This window comes from Heloderma suspectum, chromosome 1 (assembly GCF_057233095.1).
Source record: "Heloderma suspectum isolate Gila_16-S chromosome 1, 16-S_ref, whole genome shotgun sequence".
NCBI classification, from domain to species: domain Eukaryota; kingdom Metazoa; phylum Chordata; class Lepidosauria; order Squamata; family Helodermatidae; genus Heloderma; species Heloderma suspectum.
Window position 1 is genome coordinate 336,286,221 of NC_139458.1, and position 23,422 is coordinate 336,309,642.

A 23,422-nucleotide genomic window follows, 5' to 3' on the forward strand; every position below is an offset into this window, starting at 1 on the left:
TTATTAGATGCAAATACAGAAGCAGCATTTTCAAAATGAATAGTTCTGGATGTGTGACAAAATGGATTTTTAGACATGAAATTATGTTTCTCTGTGACTGTGAAACAGAGACTGGATTGGTTAAATCCCATCAAATTGAAATGGTTGAATGATAACTTATTCACTAGAACAGTTTCTGTCTCCTGTCAACAACAAAGCAAACCAAGCAACAAGAGTGGGAAAAGACCACCAGAAAATGGAAGTGTTAAACATTTCAGTCTTGATATCAGTTTGATATCACGGTATTATACATAGGCAAAAACACACATGTGTTTTGTGTATGTGTGTATATATGTGTGTAAATTATCATGAACAGTTATTGGTGTCTTAATACATGACAATATGCATTCAGTGGCTCCAATCCAACTAAAGACAGACACTGTTATGTTTTATTGAAATCAACTGATAGTTGCAACTCACTTATCCCATTGACTTCTATGGGACTTAAATGTGCCTAACTTCAGATGTACAGAAGTCAGTGTCTCAAACTGGTATTACAAATCTTTCTTTTTAGCCATAAAAGCAATGATTCAAAAAGCTCAATATAAAATGTGTGCCAAGCAGTTTGCAATGTATATACATTGGGATGGATATAGAGTTTTTATTCCTCCAGCGGAATCATCCCTGGGTGCAGTTCCACTCAGAACATGCCTGCTGGTGGAAAGCGAGGGAGGTAATTTTTGCTGATTCCCCCTCCCTCTGCAGTCCCCCCTCCCAGACCACAGGGATCCCCAAACCCCCAGAGCAGATAAGGGGACTGCAGAGGGAGGGGAAATCAGCAAAGATCACCTTCTCTCCCTTGACAAAAACATGTAAGGAGCTGCTTGTTAAGTGAACTCTGTTGCAAGCCACACAAAAGTTGTTTTTGGAATAAAATAAATTGTGATTCTCCAGCAAAGGAGATCGTTACCTTGTCGTGGTGCTGGAGCTTGAGCACCTCAATGACGCCATGAGCTAAACCATGAAGGGACACCCAAGACGGGAAGGTCATGGCAGAGAGGTCAGACTAAATACGATCCCTGGGGAAGGAAACAGCAACCCACCCCAGTATTCTTGCTGTGAAAACTAAATGGATCAGTACAACCAGAGATATGTCGGTATACCATCAGAAGATGGGACTCCCAGGTCGGAAGATGGTCAAAATGCTACTGGGGAGGAACAGAGGATAAGTTTAACTAGCCCCAGATGTGATGACGTAGCTAGCTCAAAGCTGAAGCGGCCGATGGTGCTGGTGGTGAACGACGAATCCGATGTTCTAAAGATCAACACACCATAGGAACCTGGAATGTAAGATCTATGAGCCAGGGAAATTGGATGTGGTTATTGGGGAGATGTCAAGATTAAATATAGACATTTTGGGTGTCAGTGAACTGAAATGGACTGGAATGGGCCACTTCACATCAGATGACCACCAGATCTACTACTGTGGACAAGAGGACCATAGAAGAAATGGGGTAGCCTTCATAATTAATAATAAAGTGGCTAAAGCAGTGCTTGGATACAATCCAAAAATTGATAGAATAATCTCAATTCGAATTTAGGGTGAGCCATTTAACATCACAGTGATCCAAATATAGGCCCGAATCTCAGAGGCTGAGGAAGCAGAAGTAGATCAGTTCTATGAGGATCTGCAGCACCTACTGGATAATACGCCAAAAAGAGATGTTATTTTCATTACAGGAGACTGGAATGCTAAGGTGGGTAGTCAAACGACACCTAGAATTACAGGCAAGCATGGTCTGGGAGAACAAAATTAAGCAGGACAGGCTGATAGAATTTTGCCAAGACAACTCACTGTGCATAACAAACACTCTCTTCCAACAACAAAGAGACGACTTTATACATGGTCTTCACCAGATGGTCGACACTGAAATCAGATTGACTACATCCTTTGTAGCCAAAGGTGGCAGACATCTATGCAGTCAGTAAAAACAAGACCTGGAGCTGATTGTAGTTCAGATCACGAACTTCTTATTGCACAATTTAGAATCAGACTAAAGAGACTATAGGGAAGACGCACAGATCAGTTAGATATGAGCTCACGAATATTCCTAATGATGCAGTGGAGGTGAAGAATAGATTTAAGGGACTAGATTTAGTAGATAGGGTCCCGGAAGAACTATGGACAGAAGTTTGCAACATTGTTCAGGAGGCAGCAACAAAAAATGTCCCAAAGATAAAGAAAACCAAGAAGGCAAGATGGCTGTCTGCTGAGACACTGGAAGTAGCCCAAGAAAGAAGGAAAGCAAAAGGCAACAGTGATAGGGGGAGATATGCCCAATTAAATACAAAATTCCAGAGGTTAGCCAGAAGAGATAAGGAATTATTTTTAAACAAGCAATGCGCGGAAGCGGAAGAAGATAATAGAATAGGAAGGACAAGAATGTTCTCTTCCAGAAAATTAGAAATATTGGAGGTAAATTCCAGGCAAAAATGGGTATGATCAAAAACAAAGATGGCAAGGACCTAACAGAAGCAGAAGAGATCAAGAAAAGGTGGCAAGAATGTACGGAAGATCTGTATAGGAAGGATAATAATATTGGGGATAGATTTGACGGTGTGGTCAGTGAGCTAGAGCCAGACATCCTGAAGAGTGAGGTTGAATGGGCCTTAAGAAGCATTGCTAATAACAAGGCAGCAGGAGATGACGGTATCCCAGCTGAACCGTTTAAAATCTTGCAATATGATGCTGTCAAGGTGAAGCATGCCATATGCCAGCAAATTTGGAAAACACAAGAATGGCCAACAGATTGGAAAAAATCAACTTATATCCCCATACTAAAAAAGGGAAGCACTAAAGAATGTTCTAACTATCGAACAGTGGCACTTATTTCACATGCCAGTAAGGTAATGCTCAAGATCTTGCAAGGTAGATTCCAGCAACTCATGGAACAAGAATTGCCAGATGTACAAGCTGGGTTTAGAAAAGGCAGAGGAACTAGAGACCAAATTGCCAATATCCACTGGATACTGGAGAAAGCCAGGGAGTTTCAGAAAAACATCTATTTCTGTTTTATTGACTATTCTAAAGCCTTTGACTGTGTGGATCATAACAAATTGTGGCAAGTTCTTGGTGGTATGGGGATACCAAGTCATCTTGTCTGCCTCCTGAGGAATCTGTGTAACGACTAAGTAGCAACGGTCAGAACAGACCATGGAACAACGGACTGGTTTAAGATTGGGAAAGGGCTACGGCAGGGTTGTATACTCTCACCCTACCTATTCAACCTATATGCAGAACACATAATGTGACGTGCTGGGCTTGATGAAGCCAAGGCTGGAGTTAAAATCACTGGAAGAAACATTAACAATCTCCGATATGCAGATGATACCACTTTGATGGCTGAAAGCGAGGAGGCGCTGAGGAACCTTATGTCGAAGGTGAAAGAAGAAAGTGCAAAAGCTGGGTTGCAGTTAAACCTCAAAAAAACACAAGATTATGGCAACCAGCTTGATTGATTACTGACAAATAGAGGGAGAAAACATGGAGGCAGTGACAGACTTTGTACTTCTAGGCGCAAAGATTACCGCAGAAGCTGACTGCAGCCAGGGAATCAGAAGACGTTTACTTGTTGAGAGGACAGCAATGACAAACCTTGATAAAATAGTTAAGAGCAGAGACATCACACTGACAACAAAGGTCCGCATAGTTAAAGCAATGTTATTCCCTGTAGTAACCTATGGCTGCGAGAGCTGGACCATAAGGAAGGCTGAGCGAAGGAAGATAGATGCTTTTGAACTGTGGTGCTGGAGGAAAATTCTGAGAGTGCCTTGGACTGCAAGAAGATCAAACCAGTCCATACTCCAGGTAATAAAGCCAGGCTGCTCACTTGAGGGAATGATATTAAAGGCAAAACTGAAGTACTTTGGCCACATAATGAGAAGACAGGGTACCCTGGAGAAGATGCTGATGCTAGGGAAAGTGGAAGGCAAAAGGAAGAGGGGCTGACCAAGGGCAAGGTGGATGGATGATATTCTGGAGGTGATGGACTCGACCTTGGGGGAGCTGGGGGTGGCGACGGCTGACAGGAAGCTCTGGCGTGGGCTGGTCCATGAAATCACGAAGAGTCGGAAGCAACTGACCGAATAAAGAACAACAACAAATTGTGATTGCTAGTGATGGTATATGAAACTACAAATTTGTGCTTCAAGATCTGTGTTTGGTTCTGTGAATGTTTCTAGAACTAAGTTGATTGATACTGTAAGAACTTCAATAACCTCATGTTAATACATCGTTCATATCAGTACTACAGTGAGCAGGCCATGAAAGTAGAGTATTATCCAGTTTGTCATGCATTTGAATGTATTAAAACAATATTTAACCTGTGAAAAAGGTTGAATCACCTGACCACTCCTGCACTGGGAATCTCTCATGATCAGCACTGACTACAAAAATGTTACTTGCATTTTGGAAAAACATACTCAGCAATTTTAAGCAAATTCCAAACAAACAAACAAAAATATCTGTATTTGAGATTTCCATTTCTGTGTCTTCTTGTATTGCTGAATCCATCACTGATAGTACTTATTCTGTGTTCCAGTTTACATCCATGTGAATCTCATCTCTCAGATCTGGAATAGTATTTGGAATGAGTGAAAGTGGGTTCTGCACTATACCCTCATGGATTTCTACAAACAGGGGAATGTAGGTAACAAAATCCAGGAAAGACAGAACACTTGCTTCTGTGCGGTTGAACTTCTTTAAGGCCTGAATAGAAAATATTGAAAAGAGAAAAGAATGTTATCTTGGTTTCATAAAAAGCTCGGAATTAGAGACATCTGAAACCCATTATAGTTTAGCTCAACAATGTTGCACATTAGGCTTTGACCACATATGTCCTGATCCAGGTCTAGTCATGGGTAATAGTTGTGGATATACATTGGGATATGAATCCTGTAGAGAGTAATGAAGTGCTGGCAGACATCTGCACATGGATGTGCATTCTGAAGCACATTCAGCTTTTTTTTACCTTCTCTGCCTACAGTGCATTACTCTGCACATCCAGCTGTGATTTCTCCTCCTAATGGAAAGGACATCAGATAGAATTGGACATAAGGAAGACTTGGGACAATTGTTCCTTCCAGTGGAAAAAATATGGTGGTGTACCACAGCATCCCTACTGTTTTTCTGCTGGAAAAAGGATGGTATCGATCATAATAGGGCCTATATTTTATACTGTATAAGAAAACCATATTTTGGCACATAGACAATGGAAAACATTACAGTCTATAGGCCTCCGAGTGCTACAGTTCAAAATCACATCAACTTCAGTGAATCAGTGTGCTTCAGACTGACACTTGCAGCAGATCCCAAAGCAGCAAACAGAATGTGAAACAAGGCAATGAAGCCCAGCAGTACCACCATGTTTTCCAAAAGCAAAACCTCATTAACAGGATGTATAATAGGCTGAAAGCTTATTGGTCCAAGTGACTGTGGACAGGCATCCCTCAATGCTTCTTGAATGTCGGCTGTGAGGAGCCAAGAACAGTACTGGCAACTGTTCTGAGATGCTGGCCAGGGTGGGGTCATCAGCCAGAGGAATGTGGTGGATAGAGCAATGCTGCCTACCATCTCCTCACTCACAATAACTATCCACATGGGAGGGGGAGTTTATATTAAACAATCCACATTAGCCTGCTGCAGATGCTGTAAATGTTTTAATAAAGTTGTGGACCCTTGTTTTTCCAAGAACCTGTGTCTGTTCCTTCATTTCTGTCTGTGTGCAACAGACCAGCAAAAGGAATTTCACATCAGTCTACATAGATCTGGTTACATTCTCTTTTACTAGTCAATGGCTGTGCTTGCTTCGAGGCAGCGGCTCCTAAAGAAAACATGAAGTAAAAATAAAACAAAACCCTATCAGGTTGTAACCGTAGCCTAAATCATGAGAATATATACTAGTAAAACCTACTCTACAAACAGATCTTCAGTGGAAAAACTGCCCCATCCTACAGAAGTGGAGCTATCAGGAAAGGATTAAGCAAAGGTGAAGTTGTTTTAGTGCAGCTAGGGGAGATGTCCAGGTAGGAAATAGGGAATGTTCTGATTTCTCCACAAAGTTGTATTGAGATAGGATTGGGGATCATATTGTACCATATTTTTTTCATCTACCACATAGACTATTCACCCACCCTTCATATGTGAAACCAGAACCCTGATGAAGGAGCCTGCTAAAGTCGTTATGTTGAATTACATAAAAGCAAACCTCAAAGAATGGTTAAAATGATTACACTGCTTGTTCATTACAGATCAGGTTATTTTCCATGGTTGCTTCCCAGCATGGAGTAGTTGGTCACTAGTGCCTTTAAAGTTCCAAAAACGGCACAAGAGGCCTCTTAACTATCAGGCTGCCCTGTATGCTTGGCACCAAATTCAGACGACTTGGAGAAGTTTAGTTCAAATTGCCTGTTTTTGCTCTTCTACTTTGTATACCTTTCCGTAAGAAAGCAGACCTATTTTTAGGAGTTGGCTGATGAAGCTGAACCCAGTGGTTTTGACTTTCACCGTTGTTGTTTTTCCTTCCTTTAAATCAAAAAGCAGGGGGGCTTGGCTGATGGGATGTATATTAAAGCTTTCTTCCCTCTTCGTTCAAAGTGGCAACTTTTGTAACTGTCTGGAAATCCTCCTCAGTTTCATTAAATCCTGTTGGGTACTTACTTGTTAAGAGCCCCTCCCCCTCCTTCTTCCTAACTTACTCACTTCAGTTACATATTCAACTAACTTCAATTTGGGATGCTCAAGGAGTGAGTTGAGTATTGTAGCTTTATATTACAATCCTAATTATTGGCTTCAGCTGCAGAAAACACAAACTGTGATTTGTGCTGCTGCTACAGCTACTGACTAGTAAATGGTTCAAAGCTGCCATATCCACTCTGCTTGCCTGACAAAATCCTTAGAATGGGGACAAGGGGAGCTTGAGGTTTTGCTTATGAACTGCAGTATGGTGTACTGGATAAAGTAAAATTTGAAATTGGGCATGGTGGGGCACTCAGTTCATATAACTGCCAATGCCGATGCCCCCTGGGTGGCCATGAAAAAGCCCTGATCACCTAGTTCTCTGCAAGGATAAATGAGATTAGACTTGTAAAGCACTTTGCACATAGAAATGTGTCTTAGAAATTATTGTTAATAATAATCACACCCCAGTTCATTCAGGGGTGTTACATAAATGATTCCTGCTGAAAGCACCAGCCCAGCAGTGCTGATAGATTCTGCTTTGCCAGCACTGGTGTAAGTGAACCAACTGTGCTGATGCAACAGGGTTGGGGTCATTGCATCTGACCCTATGAACTACTGTGCCAGTGCAGTAACTCATAGGGTTGGGTTACCTGAGTGTGCTTGAGGAAATTAGATTGCTGAGAACAGGGGCTGAAAGAGCAACAACAGTTCTGAGGCAAGTTCTCCAGAGCAAGAGAATGGCAGACAAGATTCATCATTGGTAATATAGAAATGAATGTACTGTGAGATAAATAATTTAGCTCTTCAGAAAGGAGACCATGGCAGAAAGCTCGCTGTACCATCTACTCAGTGAGCTGCCCCAACGAAAAAACACACACATTAGGAATAATGGATTCAATAACAGCATCTTTTCCTGGCTGTGAACTTTGCTGAAGTAGTTCAGCCAGTTTAAGAGACTAATGATGACTTAGGTTGACCATTGGTCTGACCCAACATAGCAGTTCTTAGATTCTGAATGTGTAAGTACAAGAGCAGTTAATGTGTAGTGCAAATGTGTTTATTGGGGTACGGTCAGGAAATATGGAGGTACAAAATAAAATAAAATAAAAGCAGACAAAGCCCTATATCTGTTTTTTATTTTATTTTATTTATTTATTACATTTCTATACCACCCAACAGCTGAAGTTATCTGGGTGCTTCACAAAAATTAATAGAAAGGAAATGTAATGTAATCCATCCTGGTTTCTGTGACGATTATTTGAAGAGTTTATGAATAAGATGCAGAATGTTTCCATAAAAACAAATCTGAATTTGACCTGACCTACATACTGGGAAAAACAAAAAAAACTAAACATCTGCCCTTATTATCTGCATTTCCTGTCATATAGAATCCCTTTGCTAGTGAGAACCTACTTTCAGCTGAAAACAAAATAAAATGGAAATGAGCGACCATGCCAAAGTAACGTTGGCTTTTGATCTGTTTAGCTAACTCCAAGTTATGATTTATATATGACATTTGGATCATGCATGCTACAGGAAGCCTAAGTCTGGAAGGCAAAAGCCATAGGGAGGATATCCATCTCTACAGAGCTATGTTTGGCCTGTGACTCTAGTTTAGCATGAAACTAGAAAGTGCCCCCGTCCCTGAACAGTGTTGTACAGGTGCATGGCTTTTGAGGGGCATGGGTGAAAGTGATCATCTCAGGAAGTGCAACTAGAGATTTTGGAGTGGTGCCATCCAGCCATGAGAAGGAAATAGAATTTTAATGAATTTGACTTACAAAATTAATGGCCTCCAATGGAAATCCACCTGCTGCCAACTCAAGTGCCAGGCTGCGAATGCTTACTGATCCTCGAGACATTCTGTTTGTTTTCTTTTCCTTTTCTCCGTCGCAGTCCTGGAGGAGCTGCCAAAGGTCCTTTGCTTTCTCAATGCGAACACTTAAGGCTTCAAAATCCAGTTTGTTGATAAGTTTCTTAATCACAGGGCTACAGAGACAGAAGCAAGAGCAGACTATTCAAACATCTGCTCCTTTTTATGAAGTATACTTCTTTTCTCGTTTTTGATGAAAAGGAGCTGCTGGCCACACAGTTCCCCAATATCAGTTTCCTAGTACATTTTTTAATTGTAAGGTAATAGTCCTAAAGACAAATGCACTGTCAAAAAGAGATTTGTATTATGAGCAGGGGAATGTTGAAAACATAATTCAATGCAGGTTATATCCCTTGCCCTGAAAACTACTACATCTGATCTGTTCCCCATTTTCAGCTGTTAAGTGTTTTGGGGAAACAAGCCTTCCTAGTGAAATTTGCTGTTGGATTACTACAAAACAACAGAATCCCTTCAAATCACATAAATGAAAAAACCCTCTTTGGGTGCAATCCTATGGCTGCTGGTCAGCAGCTAGATGGCCATAGGATAGGTTGGTTCACTCAGAACCGACCTGCACCCCCTCCTGCCCTGCCTCGTAGGTAGTGTGGAATGGTCCTGTGCTCTGTACTTGGAAGAGGAACATGGAGTGGCAAAAATGGGGCATTCCTGGGGCATGTTGGGGCGGGGAAGTCGGAAATGCCGGTATGTCACAACCTACATGTTGTCCGGCTGCTGCTTCCCACACTCTGAGGTCCCATGGCTAGACAGCTGAAATTAGCTGTCTAGCTGTAAATGCAGGGTGGCTGAAGCACAGAGGTGACGATCCCCTCCATTTGGAGGCGGCCGCCTACCCCGATAGGATTTGATTCACACAATGAATTAAATCTGAAAGCAATATATAATGCAGGGCTTGACAGAATTATCACACTTATTTCTTTGAGTACTTTTCATACTGGACTGGTTCAACAGAGTATTCATTAATTACATGTGTTATGATCCTTCCTCTGTAGATCTCATTCATGGGCTTATTTTATGCTCACAGATACGCCGTGTGATAGGCTGAAAGACAGAGATGTGCCTAAAGGCATCCAGAGAACTTGTATCCAGCTGCTATGCTGCACAAATTCTTACATAGCTAGCATGGGACATTTCTTCAAATCAAAGGTTGGCTCATCCTAAAATGCTGTCTGATGGCCAGGTGAGGAAAGCAAATGAACAGCTTCATCTGATTATTCTGGGTTGGACATAAAGGTTTTTTTCTTTTTTTCAACTTCATGAATGGAAGGAAATTCTGTTCCTTTCAGGAGAGTTGTGCTCATGGAAAGACCCCTTCCATAAGCAAAGCTCTTCCTTCAATGTAAAAATCTTTGGATCCAACCCATGGGGATATCAAGTATCCTCAAAGCTGGGCCTACCATGAAGCCATTGGCTTAAGGTGGCAGACTTTGGGGACAGCATTTTCCCAGGACAGCCAGATAGATTAAGGGAGGAGCTGATGTCTGAGTGATGCCAGCGAAGCTTTTAGCCCTAGCATGGCTGGGGACATCTGGTGCTGTGTTTCACACAGGGAAATGTCTCGGGCCAGCGCTGAGTGCCCTGGCAAACAAAGAAGTCCTGGAACTAATAGACAACAATAATACTATACAGTATCTAATTCTGATAGAAATCTAGCATGCCTTTATTTGTACCTTGGCCACGTAAAATTATTCCAGCCTTGTGATAACAAAGTAAGGGTGTAAATGTAGCAGTCACAAAACCAGACAATTAACCAGTGACCAATCCACATTTTATGTTTTGTGCACTGGTATAGATACAATATATATACACAGCACCTCAAGCGTGAGTGGCGCAAGTATATCTAAATGCCCAACTTTCCCAATAATAAATACCAACATTCCCTTCCTGATTGTCACTTCCATACCCATTAGAGAGGAAGCTGGCTATTTGACCATTGGCCATCCTGTGTATTTTGTACTCAAGTATCTGGTATTTTATTTATTTTTCTATTTAGAAGTCTTGCCTTCCTTATCCAAAAGCATATTGGGACTGATCAATGGTAAAATGTGATGGCTCCCTATCTCAAAGACTCACAATGAGGAACAAAAGAAAAAACAACAACACCAAGAATTATAATCCTGCAGCACACCTCTGCCAGTTAACCTAGTTTCTCTGTTTGTTTTCTAAGCTAAGAAAATTCACAATTCCCCCCACATCAAATTGTGCATCCAAACTTACACAGTTAATCCTTATTCTTTGACCTAACCTTATGTTGCTGAAATGTAGAGAGATTTTGCTTCCTCTCCCCCTGTGCATCTATTTTTTTATTTTTTTATTTGATGTGTATATTGCCCAGCTGGCAAATGCCCTGGGGGTGTGTGTGTGTGTTACAAAACCAAACTACAACAACATAACCAAAAATAATAAATAAAAATAATAATACAACAATACAAGTATCAAATTAATACAATATTAAACAATAAAAACATTTTAATTAAATACATTGAGGAGTCAGTAGTAAAAATTAATAAAGTACCAGATTAAAGCTTAAATGCCTGCTTAAAGAGGATGTATACAGTGAAGGCACCAGGTGGATCACCCTGGGAAGGGCATTCCATAGATGGGGGGCCCCTAAAGAGAAGCCTCTTTCCCTGGTAGCCACCCATCCTACCATTGTGTGATGTGGCACCCAGAGAAGAGCATCTGAAGATGATCTTAGCAGCTTGGCAGGAACATATGAGGGAAGGCTCATCTTCAGGCAGACTGGTCCTAAGCCATATTTTACATCCAAGTAAAATGTCATTCAATACTTCAATCTTCATGCAGTCCCTATGTAAATCACAAATGGCTTCCAAAATGGCATTAACTTAAAGTGCTTACCCACAGGATGCTATCTATAAGGCATCAGTAGTTATTTCAATATGTCTTTGGTTGGAACTTGGAACCTTCCTCAGCTGCAGTCACTGATGTCCAATTCTTGTGGAAGAGAATGGTTTAAATGTCTCCTGATTGCACATCAGTAATACAGCTTTCTAGAAGATTCTGGAACAGGTGGCCCGCAGAAGTGCAACTTTCCATTTGTAGATCTCCACAGTGACCTCAAAGATGAAGGAATGCATATATTTCTCCAATAGTTATTTCTATCCTGCTGTGAATGGGAATATCTTGTGTGCCTGTTGTGAGAGAAGCCTGCAATGCTGAGACCGCTTTACTGTTTAGAAGTTTCAATGACATCAAGAGAAATGCTTTCTGTCAGTTGGTTTCAGGATAGTAACCTCAGGCTCTGCAGTAGTAAATTAGTGGCATTGTTCACTTAATTTTCCAAGCAATGAGCACTAGGTTTTGTTCCACAAAACCTTAAGAAAGCAGTCCAAAGGAGTTGACTGAGTGCCACATAAATGGCACAGGCTGCTGGATTAATTGATGGCATTAACAGGGCAATGGGAAACCTTCCAGTTGGGAAACAGTTTGAAGTGTGATGGTGCCAACCTGATGTACTACTGGGAGGAAGCCAATTCTGTACAAAGTGATTGAGGAGGAGGTGACACTAAAGAAAAAAGAAAAAACGAAGATGGAGCATTCTGGAGAGACCATTAAAGAAAAACAAATGTTGCTATATTTAAGTACATTAGTTACGTTACTTTGTGGATTAAGTTGCTAAAAAATACATATCCAATAAGTTCATGTTTTAAACTCAGAATAATCTTTAAAAAAAAAAAAAAACCCACGAGTGTAAGTATGAGAGGAAATGGTTGAAATGGAAATGTTTTCTCTCTTTTGAGCAACCTAATTCCCAGCTAGGTTTAGGAGGTACTGTCTTTTTTTTCTTTTTTGTGTGAATGTTTGCTGTGTTCACATTCCATCCAGAAAGTGAAGTAGATGGCCAAAAGGTAGCCAGTTTTTCTGGTCTTGACTGATTGCCACCGGGCTCTCTTGGTGTGTGGCTCCCACTTGTAATTGATGAAGTGATCTGCATGTTTTATTTGGCAATGCTAGGCTTACACGCTTTGGTCCCCGAGCTGATCCCAAGGTTTGTCAAAGGCTTTCAAAATCTGTGAGTTGGGTTCAGCTTCTTCCCTTGGTGAATCCCATGTTATTTCCCAAAATGTTAGATCATTGCATATAATATTGCATTACTAGCATAAATAGGAGCATGCCTGAACTTTGAACATAAAAACTAAAGATACTGGCTGGTTCTGAAAAGAAGAAAAAGGTGTGTAGTCTCATACCCTTAACCTTGAAATAACTCCTTCCCATAGCTTCAACTTACTTCACTCCTATTATCACCTGAAGTTATATGTAAGCAAATCTGGCTAATACAAAACACACTTAAATAGAATTGGAAGACAACTCTCCCCCCGTTCTGGATTTCAAAATGGTCACCAATAAGCTCTTTGGACTGAAAGGTTAGTATAGAAAAGTACAATTTGTAAGATTGTCAATCAGACCTCTACTGTTACATTATTACTAAGGCTGCAGTCCTATGCTTATTTACCTGGGAGTAAGTTCCACTGAGCTCAATAAAACTGAATAGATAAGTATAGCACTGCACTGTAAGAGATTTATATGGATTTGCCTAGATTGTATGATGTACCTTGAGTGCCATGGCTAGTTAGTGGCAATGGCATATAAACTGTCAAAAAAATTAATGCAATAGTTAGGAGCATGAATCTTTCTGCAGCAGTTAAAATAGGCAAATTCCATGTTAGGGATTGTTAGGGAGACCGATAAAAAGGGCCATATTATAATTTGTTGTTGTTGTTCAGTCGTTCAGTCGTGTCCGACTCTTCGTGACCCCATGGACCATAGCACGCCAGGCCTTCCTGTCCTCCGCTCTCTCCCGGAGCGTGCTCAAATTCATATTCATTGCATCGGTGATGCTATCTAGCCATCTCATCCTCTGCCATCCCCTTCTCCTTTTGCCTTCAGTCTTTCCCAGCATCAGGGTCTTTTCCAGAGAGTTTTCTCTTCGCATTTGGTGGCCAAAATATTGGAGCTTCAGCTTCAGTATCTGTCCTTCCAATGAGCACTCAGGGTTGATTTCCTTTAGGATTGACTGATTTGACCTCCTTGCAGTCCAGGGGACTCGTAAGAGTCTTCTCCAGCACCACAGTTCGAAAGCATCAATTCTTTGGCACTCAGCCTTCCTTATAGTCCAGCTCTCACAGCCATACATTACTACTGGGAAAACCATAGCTTTGATTAGATGGACCTTTGTCGGCAAGGTGATGTCTCTGCTTCTTACTATGCTGTCTAGGTTTGCCATAGCTTTCCTCCCAAGGAGCAAGCGTCTTTTAATTTCATGGCTACAGTCACCGTCTGCAGTGATCTTGGAGCCCAAGAAAGTAAAATCTGTCGCTGCTTCCATTTCTTCCCCTTCTATATACCAGGAAGTGATGGGGCCAGATGCCATGATCTTCGTTGTTTTAATGTTGAGTTTCAAACCAGCTTTTGCACTCTCCTCTTTCACCCTCAACAAGAGGCTCTTTAGATCCTCTTTGCTTTCTGCCATTAGGGTGGTATCGTCTGCATATCGGAGGTTGTTGATAATTCTCCCGGCAATCTTAATTCCGACCTGTGATTCATCCAACCCGGCGTTTCTCATGATGTACTCTGCATATAAGTTAAATAAGCAGGGTGACAATATGCAGCCTTGTCGTACTCCTTTCCCAATTTTGAACGACGCGGTTGTTCCATGTCCGGTTCTTACTGTTGCTTCTTGACCCTCGTACAGGTTTCTCAGGAGACAGGTAAGGTGGTCTGGTACTCCCATCACTTTAAGAATTTGCCACAGTTTGTTGTGATCCACACAATCAAAGGCTTTAGCGTAGTCAATGAAGCAGAAATAGACATTTTTCTGGAATTCTCTTGCTTTATCCATGATGCAGCGAACGTTGGCGATTTGATCTCTAGTTCCTCTGCCTCTTTGAAACCCAGCTTGTACTTCTGGTAGTTCTCGGTTCACATACTGCTGAAGCCTAGCTTGTAGGATTTTGAGCATCACCTTGCTGGCATGTGAAATGAGCGCAATTTGTACGGTAGTTTGAAAACTCTTTGGCGTTGCCCTTCTTTGGAATTGGAATGTAAACTGACCTTTTCCAGTCTTGCGGCCATTGTTGAGTGTTCCAAATTTGTTGGCATATTGAATGCAGCGCTTTAACAGCATCATCTTTTAGGATTTAAATAGCTCAGCTGGAATACTGTCAACTCCGCTAGCTTTGTTGTTAGTAATGCTTCCTAAGGCCCACTTGACTTCACTCTCGAGGATGTCCGGCTCAAGTTCAGTGACCGCACTATCATGGCTATCAGGGACATTAAGATCTTTCCTGTATAGTTCTTCTGTGTATTCTTTGCACCTCTTCTTAATCTCATCTGCTTCTGTTAGGTCCCTGCCTTCTTTGTCCGTTATCATGCCCGTCTTTGCACAAAACGTTCCCTTGAGATCTCCGATTTTCTTGAAGAGATCTCTAGTCTTTCCCATTCTGTTGTTTTCCTCGATTTCTTTGCATTGTTCATTTAAGAAGGCCTTCTTGTCTCTCCTTGCTATTCTCTGGAACTCTGCATTCAGTTGGATATATCTTCCCCTTTCTCCCTTGCTTTTCGCTTCCCTTCTTTCTTCAGCTACTTGTAAAGCCTCATCAGACAGCCACTTGTCTTTCTTGCATTTCTTTTCCTTTGGGATGCATTTCGTTGCTGCCTCCTGAACAATGTTACGGACCTCCGTCCATAGTTCCTCAGGCACTCTGTCTATCAGGTCTAATCCCTTAAATCTATTCCTCAACTCCACTGGATATTCATAAGGGATATGATTTGGGTCATACCTGAATGGTTTAGTGGTTTTCCCTACGTTCTTCAATTTAAGCTGAAATTTTGCAACAAGAAGCTCATGATCTGAGCCACAGTCAGCTCCAGGTCTTGTTTTTACTTACTGTATAGAGCTTCTCCATCTTTGACTGCAAAGGACATAATCAATCTGATTTCGATATTGACTATCTGGTGATGTCCATGTGTAGAGTCGCCTCTTGTGCTGTTGGAAAAGAGTGTTTGCTATGATCAGCGTGTTCTCCTTGCAAAACTCTATTAGCTTTTGTCCTGCTTCATTTTGTACACCAAGGCCATGCTTGCCTGTTATCCTGGTGATTTCTTGACTTCCTACTTTAGCATTCCAATCCCCTATGATGAAAAGGACATCTTTTTTTGGTGTTAGTTCTAGAAGGTGTTGTAGGTCTTCATAGAACCGATCAACCTCAGCTTCTTCAGCATCAGTGGTTGGGGCATAGACTTGAATTACTGTGATGTTGAATGGTTTGCCTTGGATTTGTACTGAGATCATCCTATCGTTTTTAAGATTGTACCCCAGTACTGCTTTTCCCACCCTTTTGTTGACTATGAGTGCTACTCCATTTCTTCTAAGGGATTCTTGCTCACAGTAGTAGATATGATGGTCACCTGAATTAAATTCGCCCATGCCTGTCCATTTTAGTTCGCTGATTCCCAAGATGTCGATGTTCAATCTTGCCATCTCATGTTTGACCACCTCTAGCTTACCTTGATGAACTGATCTGACATTCCAGGTTCCTAAACAATATTGTTCTTTACAGTATCGGATTTTCTTTTCACCACCAGACACATCCACAGCTGAGTGTCCTTTCGGCTTTGGCCCAGCCACTTCACTCTTTCTGGAGCTACTTGGAAATACCCTCTGCTCTTCCCCAGTATTGGACACCTTCTGACCTGAGGGGCTCATCTTCCAGCGTCATATCTTTTAGCCTTGTGATACGTTCCATGGGGTTTTCTTGGCAAGGATAGTGGAGTGGGTTGCCATTTCCTTCTCCAGTGGACCACATTTTGTCAGAACTCTCTGCCATGACCTGTCCATCTTGGGTGGCCCTGCACGGCATAGCTTATGGCTTCACTGAGTTACGCAAGCCCCTTCGCCACAACAAGGCAGTGATCCATGAAGGGGCCATATTATAATACCCTTATATAAATCTATATTGCAGGCACATTTAGAATACTGTATACAGTCGTGATTGATTCATCTAAAAAAACATAACAAGGAACTGGAAAAAGTACAGATCCTCCCTTCTACCCCCCCCAATGGTCAAAGGATTATAACATCTTTCCTATGTGTTGCTGCACATGGACATGAAACTAGCTTTAGTACATGTGTAACCACAAACATGTGGGTCTAAGGGGGCCTTTAAGCTGAGGTGTAGTGCACACACAGTGGATTTAGATACTATGCTCTTGCCAAAGTGGGGAATAGCTACTTCTAAATGTAAAAAAACAATAATGTATTTTTACACATTTTGTTCTCAATACATACCCACATACATATTAATTACAGAAGGAAAAATGGCTTGGTTAATAGACCCACCCACTAGCACTCAGGCCAGTATAATAGGCTTAACTACAAGACAGAGAAAGACAGGCCACAGGAGGTAGAAATGGATAGATTTAGAAGAAAATGAAAGGGAAAGAAGTAGGAGTGGTTATAATTACCTGACCTCAGAGGAAAGAGAACTGAAAGGTCTTTACTTCTGGGTTGGGTGCCCAGTTAGAATAATGTTGTGGGCATAGATTAGCTTCAAGGTCTCAGCTTTGGTTCTAGATTCAAAAATACACCAAGAGCCTCAAGTCACTTGATTAATCTCATGGGTTAGTTGCCTGGGTGGAGGGATGACAATTTGCATGTTTCCACAGTTACAGAGAGCTACTCCTTATATCTAATCAATGGAGGAAGCATGTACACAGTGTGGTTCCCATGCCTCTGTGGCCATCCAGAGCCTTACAATGTTCCTCCTAGCAACTTTTCAGGCTGTGCCTTACAGAACCAAAATGGTTTCTTGAACCAAGGTGTCAGGGTAATTCCAAGTAAATACACAGCACACAAAACACATGCCAGCAAGCCAGCGCATCTGAAGCTTCTCTGTAACAAAAGGAGAAAGGTTAAGGCATTTGATTTTTTTTTACTTTCGAAAGAAGATGGTATGATAGAAGGTTATGAGAGTATCAATGGAGTGGAGAAAATAGACATAATTTTTTTGCTGTCTTTCTCATAATACTAGAACTCAGGAAGTCCTTATGAAGTTGACAGTAAATCCAGGAGAGATAAATGAAAGTATATCTTTAGGTCATGCATAATTTGCTGCCACAAGATGTGGTATTGACCACTGGCTTAGATGGCATTTAAAATTCATGGAAGATAAATCTATTGTAGCATGCTCTCTAAATCCAGGGACTGGAACAACTCCTCAGCATCTCAAAAATGGTTGAAGATTGAGGCCAGAGGGGACAAAGCGTATGAAATGTTTCCAAGTAGTAATTTGGTCTATGTCTTGGAGTGGAGTGATAACAAAGCAATATGTCTTTTATTAATTTGCAGTTTAAACTGAGCACAAAATGCATTCTCATGAAGATCTCTTCATGTATGAAGAATCTGGGGAACTAGGAAGAATTTGGACAACTGACAATTTAATTGCTAAGCTGGGTAGAACGCAGACAGGAGGAATAAGTCAAGATATAGGAAAATGAATAGAATTGCTTAACCTTGTTACCCTAACCTCCGTGAGATCTCTCATGAGAAGTTATCTTTGAACAGAATTGTACTGGGCTACAAAATTGAGGATTTGTTCTAAAATAATTGACTACTTATGAGCCAAAGATTCAGATCAAACAAAAGACAGGACAGGACAGGACAGGACAGGACAGGACAGGACAAGACAAGACAAGACAAGACAAGACAAGGATGCTGACAACATCAGAAGTTGAATATTCCCATCATACTTTGCTCTCCATGTAACTGGAAGAATGGGAAAGGCCATCTTTGTAAATTCAAGTGGATGTTATGGTCTAATGGGTAAGAACTTGACCATATCTGGGATCCCCATTATTAAAGACGTAACTCATCTTCAAACTATTTGTTTTCATGGAACTATTATGTTGTATAATATACTTATATTTCTGTATTTTGCTTGTTAAATTTTTTAAAACATGCTTGAGTAAACCAACTGAATTTTCAAACTCTCAAAGTAGTGTGCATGGTTCTGTCTCTGTTTCACTGCAATCCAAAATAACCTCTGTTTTACTCTGTCAGTGGCTACTAGTTATGATAGCTAATGGAACCTACATGTTCAGAGATAATATGCCACTGTATATCAGTTGCCAATGGAGGGGGGATAGGGAATCGGGTAGGATAATTGCCTTCATATCCTGCTTGTAGGCTTTCCAGAAGAATCTGGCTGGCCACTATTTGAAACTGGACTTCATGGACCTTTGGTTTGATCCAGTAGGGCTTTTATTCTATTCTTATGGATTATCTCTAATCTATAATACAGTGGAGAATGACCTAGCTGGCTGTTTTTTTCCCCTACCAGATGTCTAATATCCAAGGATTGTCAAGATCAAGTTCAACTCAGTGATGGAAGTACATCAATCACCTTCAGACCGCTCTCTCAGGCCCAGGGGTGCTTGCAGATGGAGGGCACCTAACACAAAACAATTAAAAGACATTGCACAGCTATTCCATCTTTTCCTCCTGAATAGATTTTCTATGGGAAAAAAAAAGATGGATGGAAGAAGTGGTGGGAAAGCACAGTAGGGTTACAAATGGAAGGTGACATTTCGATCCCCCATAAAATTCTGTGAATATGCCAGGGCAATTGCACAATGAAAGCCTCGTCTGGAAGCACCCTAGTTACTAACTAAAGCAAAGTTCATTAGGTCAAAGTCCCATATCCAGCTTTAGGGCCCCCTAAGTGACATTCACACTAGCTCTGGATTGATAAAACTTGTCTGGGGGGGGGGGATAACCCACACCCCACCTGTGCATTTGTGAATGTAAAACTTTTCCCCTAGTATTTTGCATGTGCAATGCAAATGTATATGGAAGCTATTATGGCCAATATGTGTGTGTGTGTGTGTGTTTCACATCCCCCTCCCCTCCCCAGGTAAAATACTAACATTATGGGAATGACTAACCCATAAAAAAAAAGTAATATAGACCCCATGGCTGGTACAGTACACACCAAATTCCAGTTTACTAAAGGGAGGAGAGTGAATTATTTTTGATTCAGCTCCTTTGCAACAGCCTCATTTACTGGAAAGGAGGAACAACAAATCCCTTTTATTCCAGCACAAGGACTGTGTATTGGTAAATATTTTGAGAATTTTGCCTGTAGTGTTTGCCTAGTGAGACATTAAAAAATGCCTGTGAACCTGGGCAGAGGAGGGGGAGCTAGTAGCACTGTTTGGTCATATCTTTTGCTGTACTCGATCCTCTTGAGCCTCATGCCAGTAAGAAAGACCAGTGGGGATCATGTTAGTCCTTTATAGCTGCCCTCAACATATATTCCCCATATTCTACCATTTTATAGAAACCAGAAAATCCTGTTAAGCTTTCCTTTGGTCCATTTCTTCACTGTCACAACCCAGAATGGGTACTAACTCTATATGCTGAAAGGACATTTGGCCATATCCAGGATCCACATCATTAAAGACATACCCGATCTTCAAATTTAATTTGTTTTTATGGAACTATTCTGTTGTATAATATGCTTTTGTTTATCATTTTAAAAAATGTATGCAGCATACAGTTCCTTCGACGTTTTTCATGAAAGAATGTTTATACCTGTGGGCAAGGGCAAATGGCACTGAAAGACCTGCATTCATGGGAAGAGTATTTAGCAATTCATGGTTGCCAAGGTAAGCAGTAAAGGCATCCCCTCAGCAACACTGCTGCCTCTAAAGGAAACAGTCTCCGAGGTAACAGGCTAACTTCCTTGGAGACCAAAAATGTCTAGCTTTTTTAGATAGCCGAAAATATTCAATACTACAGAGAGAAGCTTTTTTTCACAACAAAAAAGGGGGCTCAATGTGTTCTATTTTTAGTTTTGTACTGGAGCTTAATTCAGCTATTGGCCAAGCATATCGTTCAGTTTCAGGGGCATAGGGGCTAATGAGCCATGTTGTAATTCTAGTTAGACACTGGAGTTTCTCACACTTGCAAGTGTTGTGGAAGCGAACAGCCATTTCCCTTAGTACAGAGTTTCCAGAATCAGATGGATTACACCGTTTATAGCCACAAGCATGTCTTAAACAGTGCAATCAGTGGAGGAAAATATCATGATGTTTTGTTTGGTAGGTTGTACATAACTGCTATCACATCAGCTTTCACGGATATACTTTTTTCACTTTCATCATGTGACTGGAATAGCTGTCAACAAGAGACACACTTGGACAAAATAAGTTGGTCTATCTGAATTATGGATGCCCCTCCCACATTCCCCCCAACCCATGAGTCAAAACATGTAGTCTTGGCTGTGAGATTTGTTTGGAATCATCATATAACTCTTGAATTCTCAAGACAGCAATGTGTGTCACTTTCAAGAAGACAGAGTCAAAATTAGTCTGACAATGAGTCTGTGCAATATGTGTTTTTGACCTCTGATGTCACTATGATACACATCCAATCACACGTCTGTAATTGTCTCTGTCTTGCTGACACATCCCCTAGGATGTCAGCTTTTCCTCACTGTATCCATCAAGTCAGCTCGATCTTCTCTTTTAAATTTCTCTTTAAAACCCACTTATTCTGCAAAGCTATTTTCAGACCATCATAGGAAAAAACTCCTCCAGGCTTTTTGGTGTTTGATCGTTTCTATATCCCTCTGTCCAGCTTTTCCCATTTTTAAAATTCTGAGGCAGAAATGAATGGAATATTTCCAGCATGTAATCTATTTCCTTTGTCTGAGGCCAGGTGTTCGTTTGTTTTGCAAAATTCTGCCTGGCCCATCACATTCCAATAACTCATGTGTGTGCTGCTGCCATGCATTTTACATACACTTTGAATGTCTCCATGCATGTACACCCTGATTTTAGTCACAGTGAATGGTTTTACCAGTGTGCTGGAACCCCAGTGCTTTGGGGGAGGGATGCTGAAGCAATATATTGCAGGACTGATGTATCATTCAGTGGATTTTGCTTGTTCTCTCTCCCAGAATGGAGATGAGGGTTGGTGGAGGCTGGGACGTGGTAGGGTGTAGCACTGGATGCATGCTTGGAAAATGCTGGATATGCAAGCCTTTCTGCTTCTGCTACTGTATTCTCCACGTTCATCATCCACTCCTGTCCTATTGCACTTTCTGTGTCTTTGGTGCAATTGAGCAGAAAACAAAAATGTCTTAACCTGTCTTTCATTCATCATGACTCCCTAGTACCTACACCTATCCTTATGAAATTTTGCAGGTTTCTTACCTAGGGACACCATTACGACATATTCCATTCTCATACAAATTACCCCCTGCCACCAAAATGGAAATTAAATCATTCCCCTCCCAAATTTGAACTTCCCTTCCATAAAAAGGTGCACCTATCCATCTGAAATTTTGCAGGTTCCTTAACTAGGTTCACCTCTATGCAGTATGTAACTTTCATAACAATTACCCACAAAAATGTAGGGGGATAAGCGCACCCTTTTTTTGAAAGCCCCCAAACTGTAAGCCTCATTTTTCATGAAACTCAATGAGCTATTTATCTGAAACTTGTAGGCTTGATCCCCTCAGAAGGGGCAACCATCCATGCAAACCTCATCCACTTCTTCCAAGAAATAAAAACGGTAACAGCAGTTCCTTCAAAAACAACAACAACAAAAACAACAACAACATTTAAAGGCACATAGCACAACCCCACCCTGCAACTATTTGGCAGGGATACTGCCAAAATTTGGTAGGCATACTCTCCTCATAAGGGACTAGTGAGCCTGCAAATTTCATAAATTCAGACAAAGAAAAGTTATAGCTGTTTGTTGATTTCCAATTATAGTCAATGTGAGTCACGGAGATCTGGATTTCCAAATCAAGATTTGGATTCGGATCCTAGTCGAATTGAGTGGCCTCTGAACTGGTTCAAGCCGAATCGGTGCACACCCTAATATGTACCACTGACATTCACTTTCAGTACTGCTAAATGGAAAAGGTGCTGACCTCCTTAGCAACTGTAACCAATGCCTCTGTTAGCAGTCAAGCTCCCATACACTGTAACCTTCGCAGAGTTTTTAGGCCTAATTTATTTATTTATTTATTTATTTATTTCATTTCTATACCGCCCAATAGCCGAAGCTCTCTGGGCAGTTCACAAAAACTAAAACCAAACAACACACAATAAAACAATTTAAAATATATAGAACATTAAAACCACAATATAACAATACAACCACAATAAAACCTAGCAGCAGTACAGGAGTTTAAAATACAGATTTAAAACAGCAAAGATAAAAATTTAGAAAGCTAAAATGCCTGGGAAAATAAAAAGGTCTTCACCTGGCGCCGAAAGGAGTACAATGTAGGCGCCAGGCGAACCTCACTAGGGAGCTCATTCCAGAGCCGGGGTGCCACAGCAGAAAAAGCCCTCCTCCTAGTAGCCACCCGCCTCACTTCCTTTGGCAGGGGCTCACGGAGAAGGGCCGCTGATGATGATCTTAAGGTCCGGGCAGGCACATATGGGAGGAGGCGATCCTTCAGGTAACCTAATCAGATACTTTTACGTGTTTCATTTCAATCTGAGCTATTTAACCATAGTACAAAATTTATAACCAATCAAAACTCTAAACACCTGTCCTTTGACATTAAAATAATAATAAATACTTAATGGTTTCTTCACACTGTCACATATTTGAGCAAACATCCAGATTCTTGCAAATTCCACTTTAGATGCACATCATAGAGTTATGGGTCTGGGCTTCCAACTACCATTTTCATTTTTATCTTTAATTATTATTTTTTAAAGTGCCCTAGTTACCAACACTACTTGTCAGTGCCATACAAAAATGAAAC

At 41.1% G+C, this 23,422-nt stretch overlaps 1 protein-coding gene across 1 annotated transcript in view; it reads right to left on the reverse strand.

Annotated features, from left to right (window-relative positions):
* Positions 1 to 3,667: 3,667 nt before the first annotated feature.
* The window catches only part of LOC146359540 (uncharacterized), a 180,118-nt gene continuing 160,363 nt past the window's right edge, over positions 3,668 to 23,422 (reverse strand). The window contains exons 23-24 of the mRNA XM_084816571.1: positions 8,500 to 8,707; positions 3,668 to 4,747 (exon numbers count right to left, since the gene is read on the reverse strand). Of these exons, the coding sequence (XP_084672697.1) occupies positions 4,565 to 4,747; positions 8,500 to 8,707 (391 nt within the window). The 3' untranslated portion in view covers positions 3,668 to 4,564. The remainder of the gene's footprint in view (positions 4,748 to 8,499; positions 8,708 to 23,422) is intronic.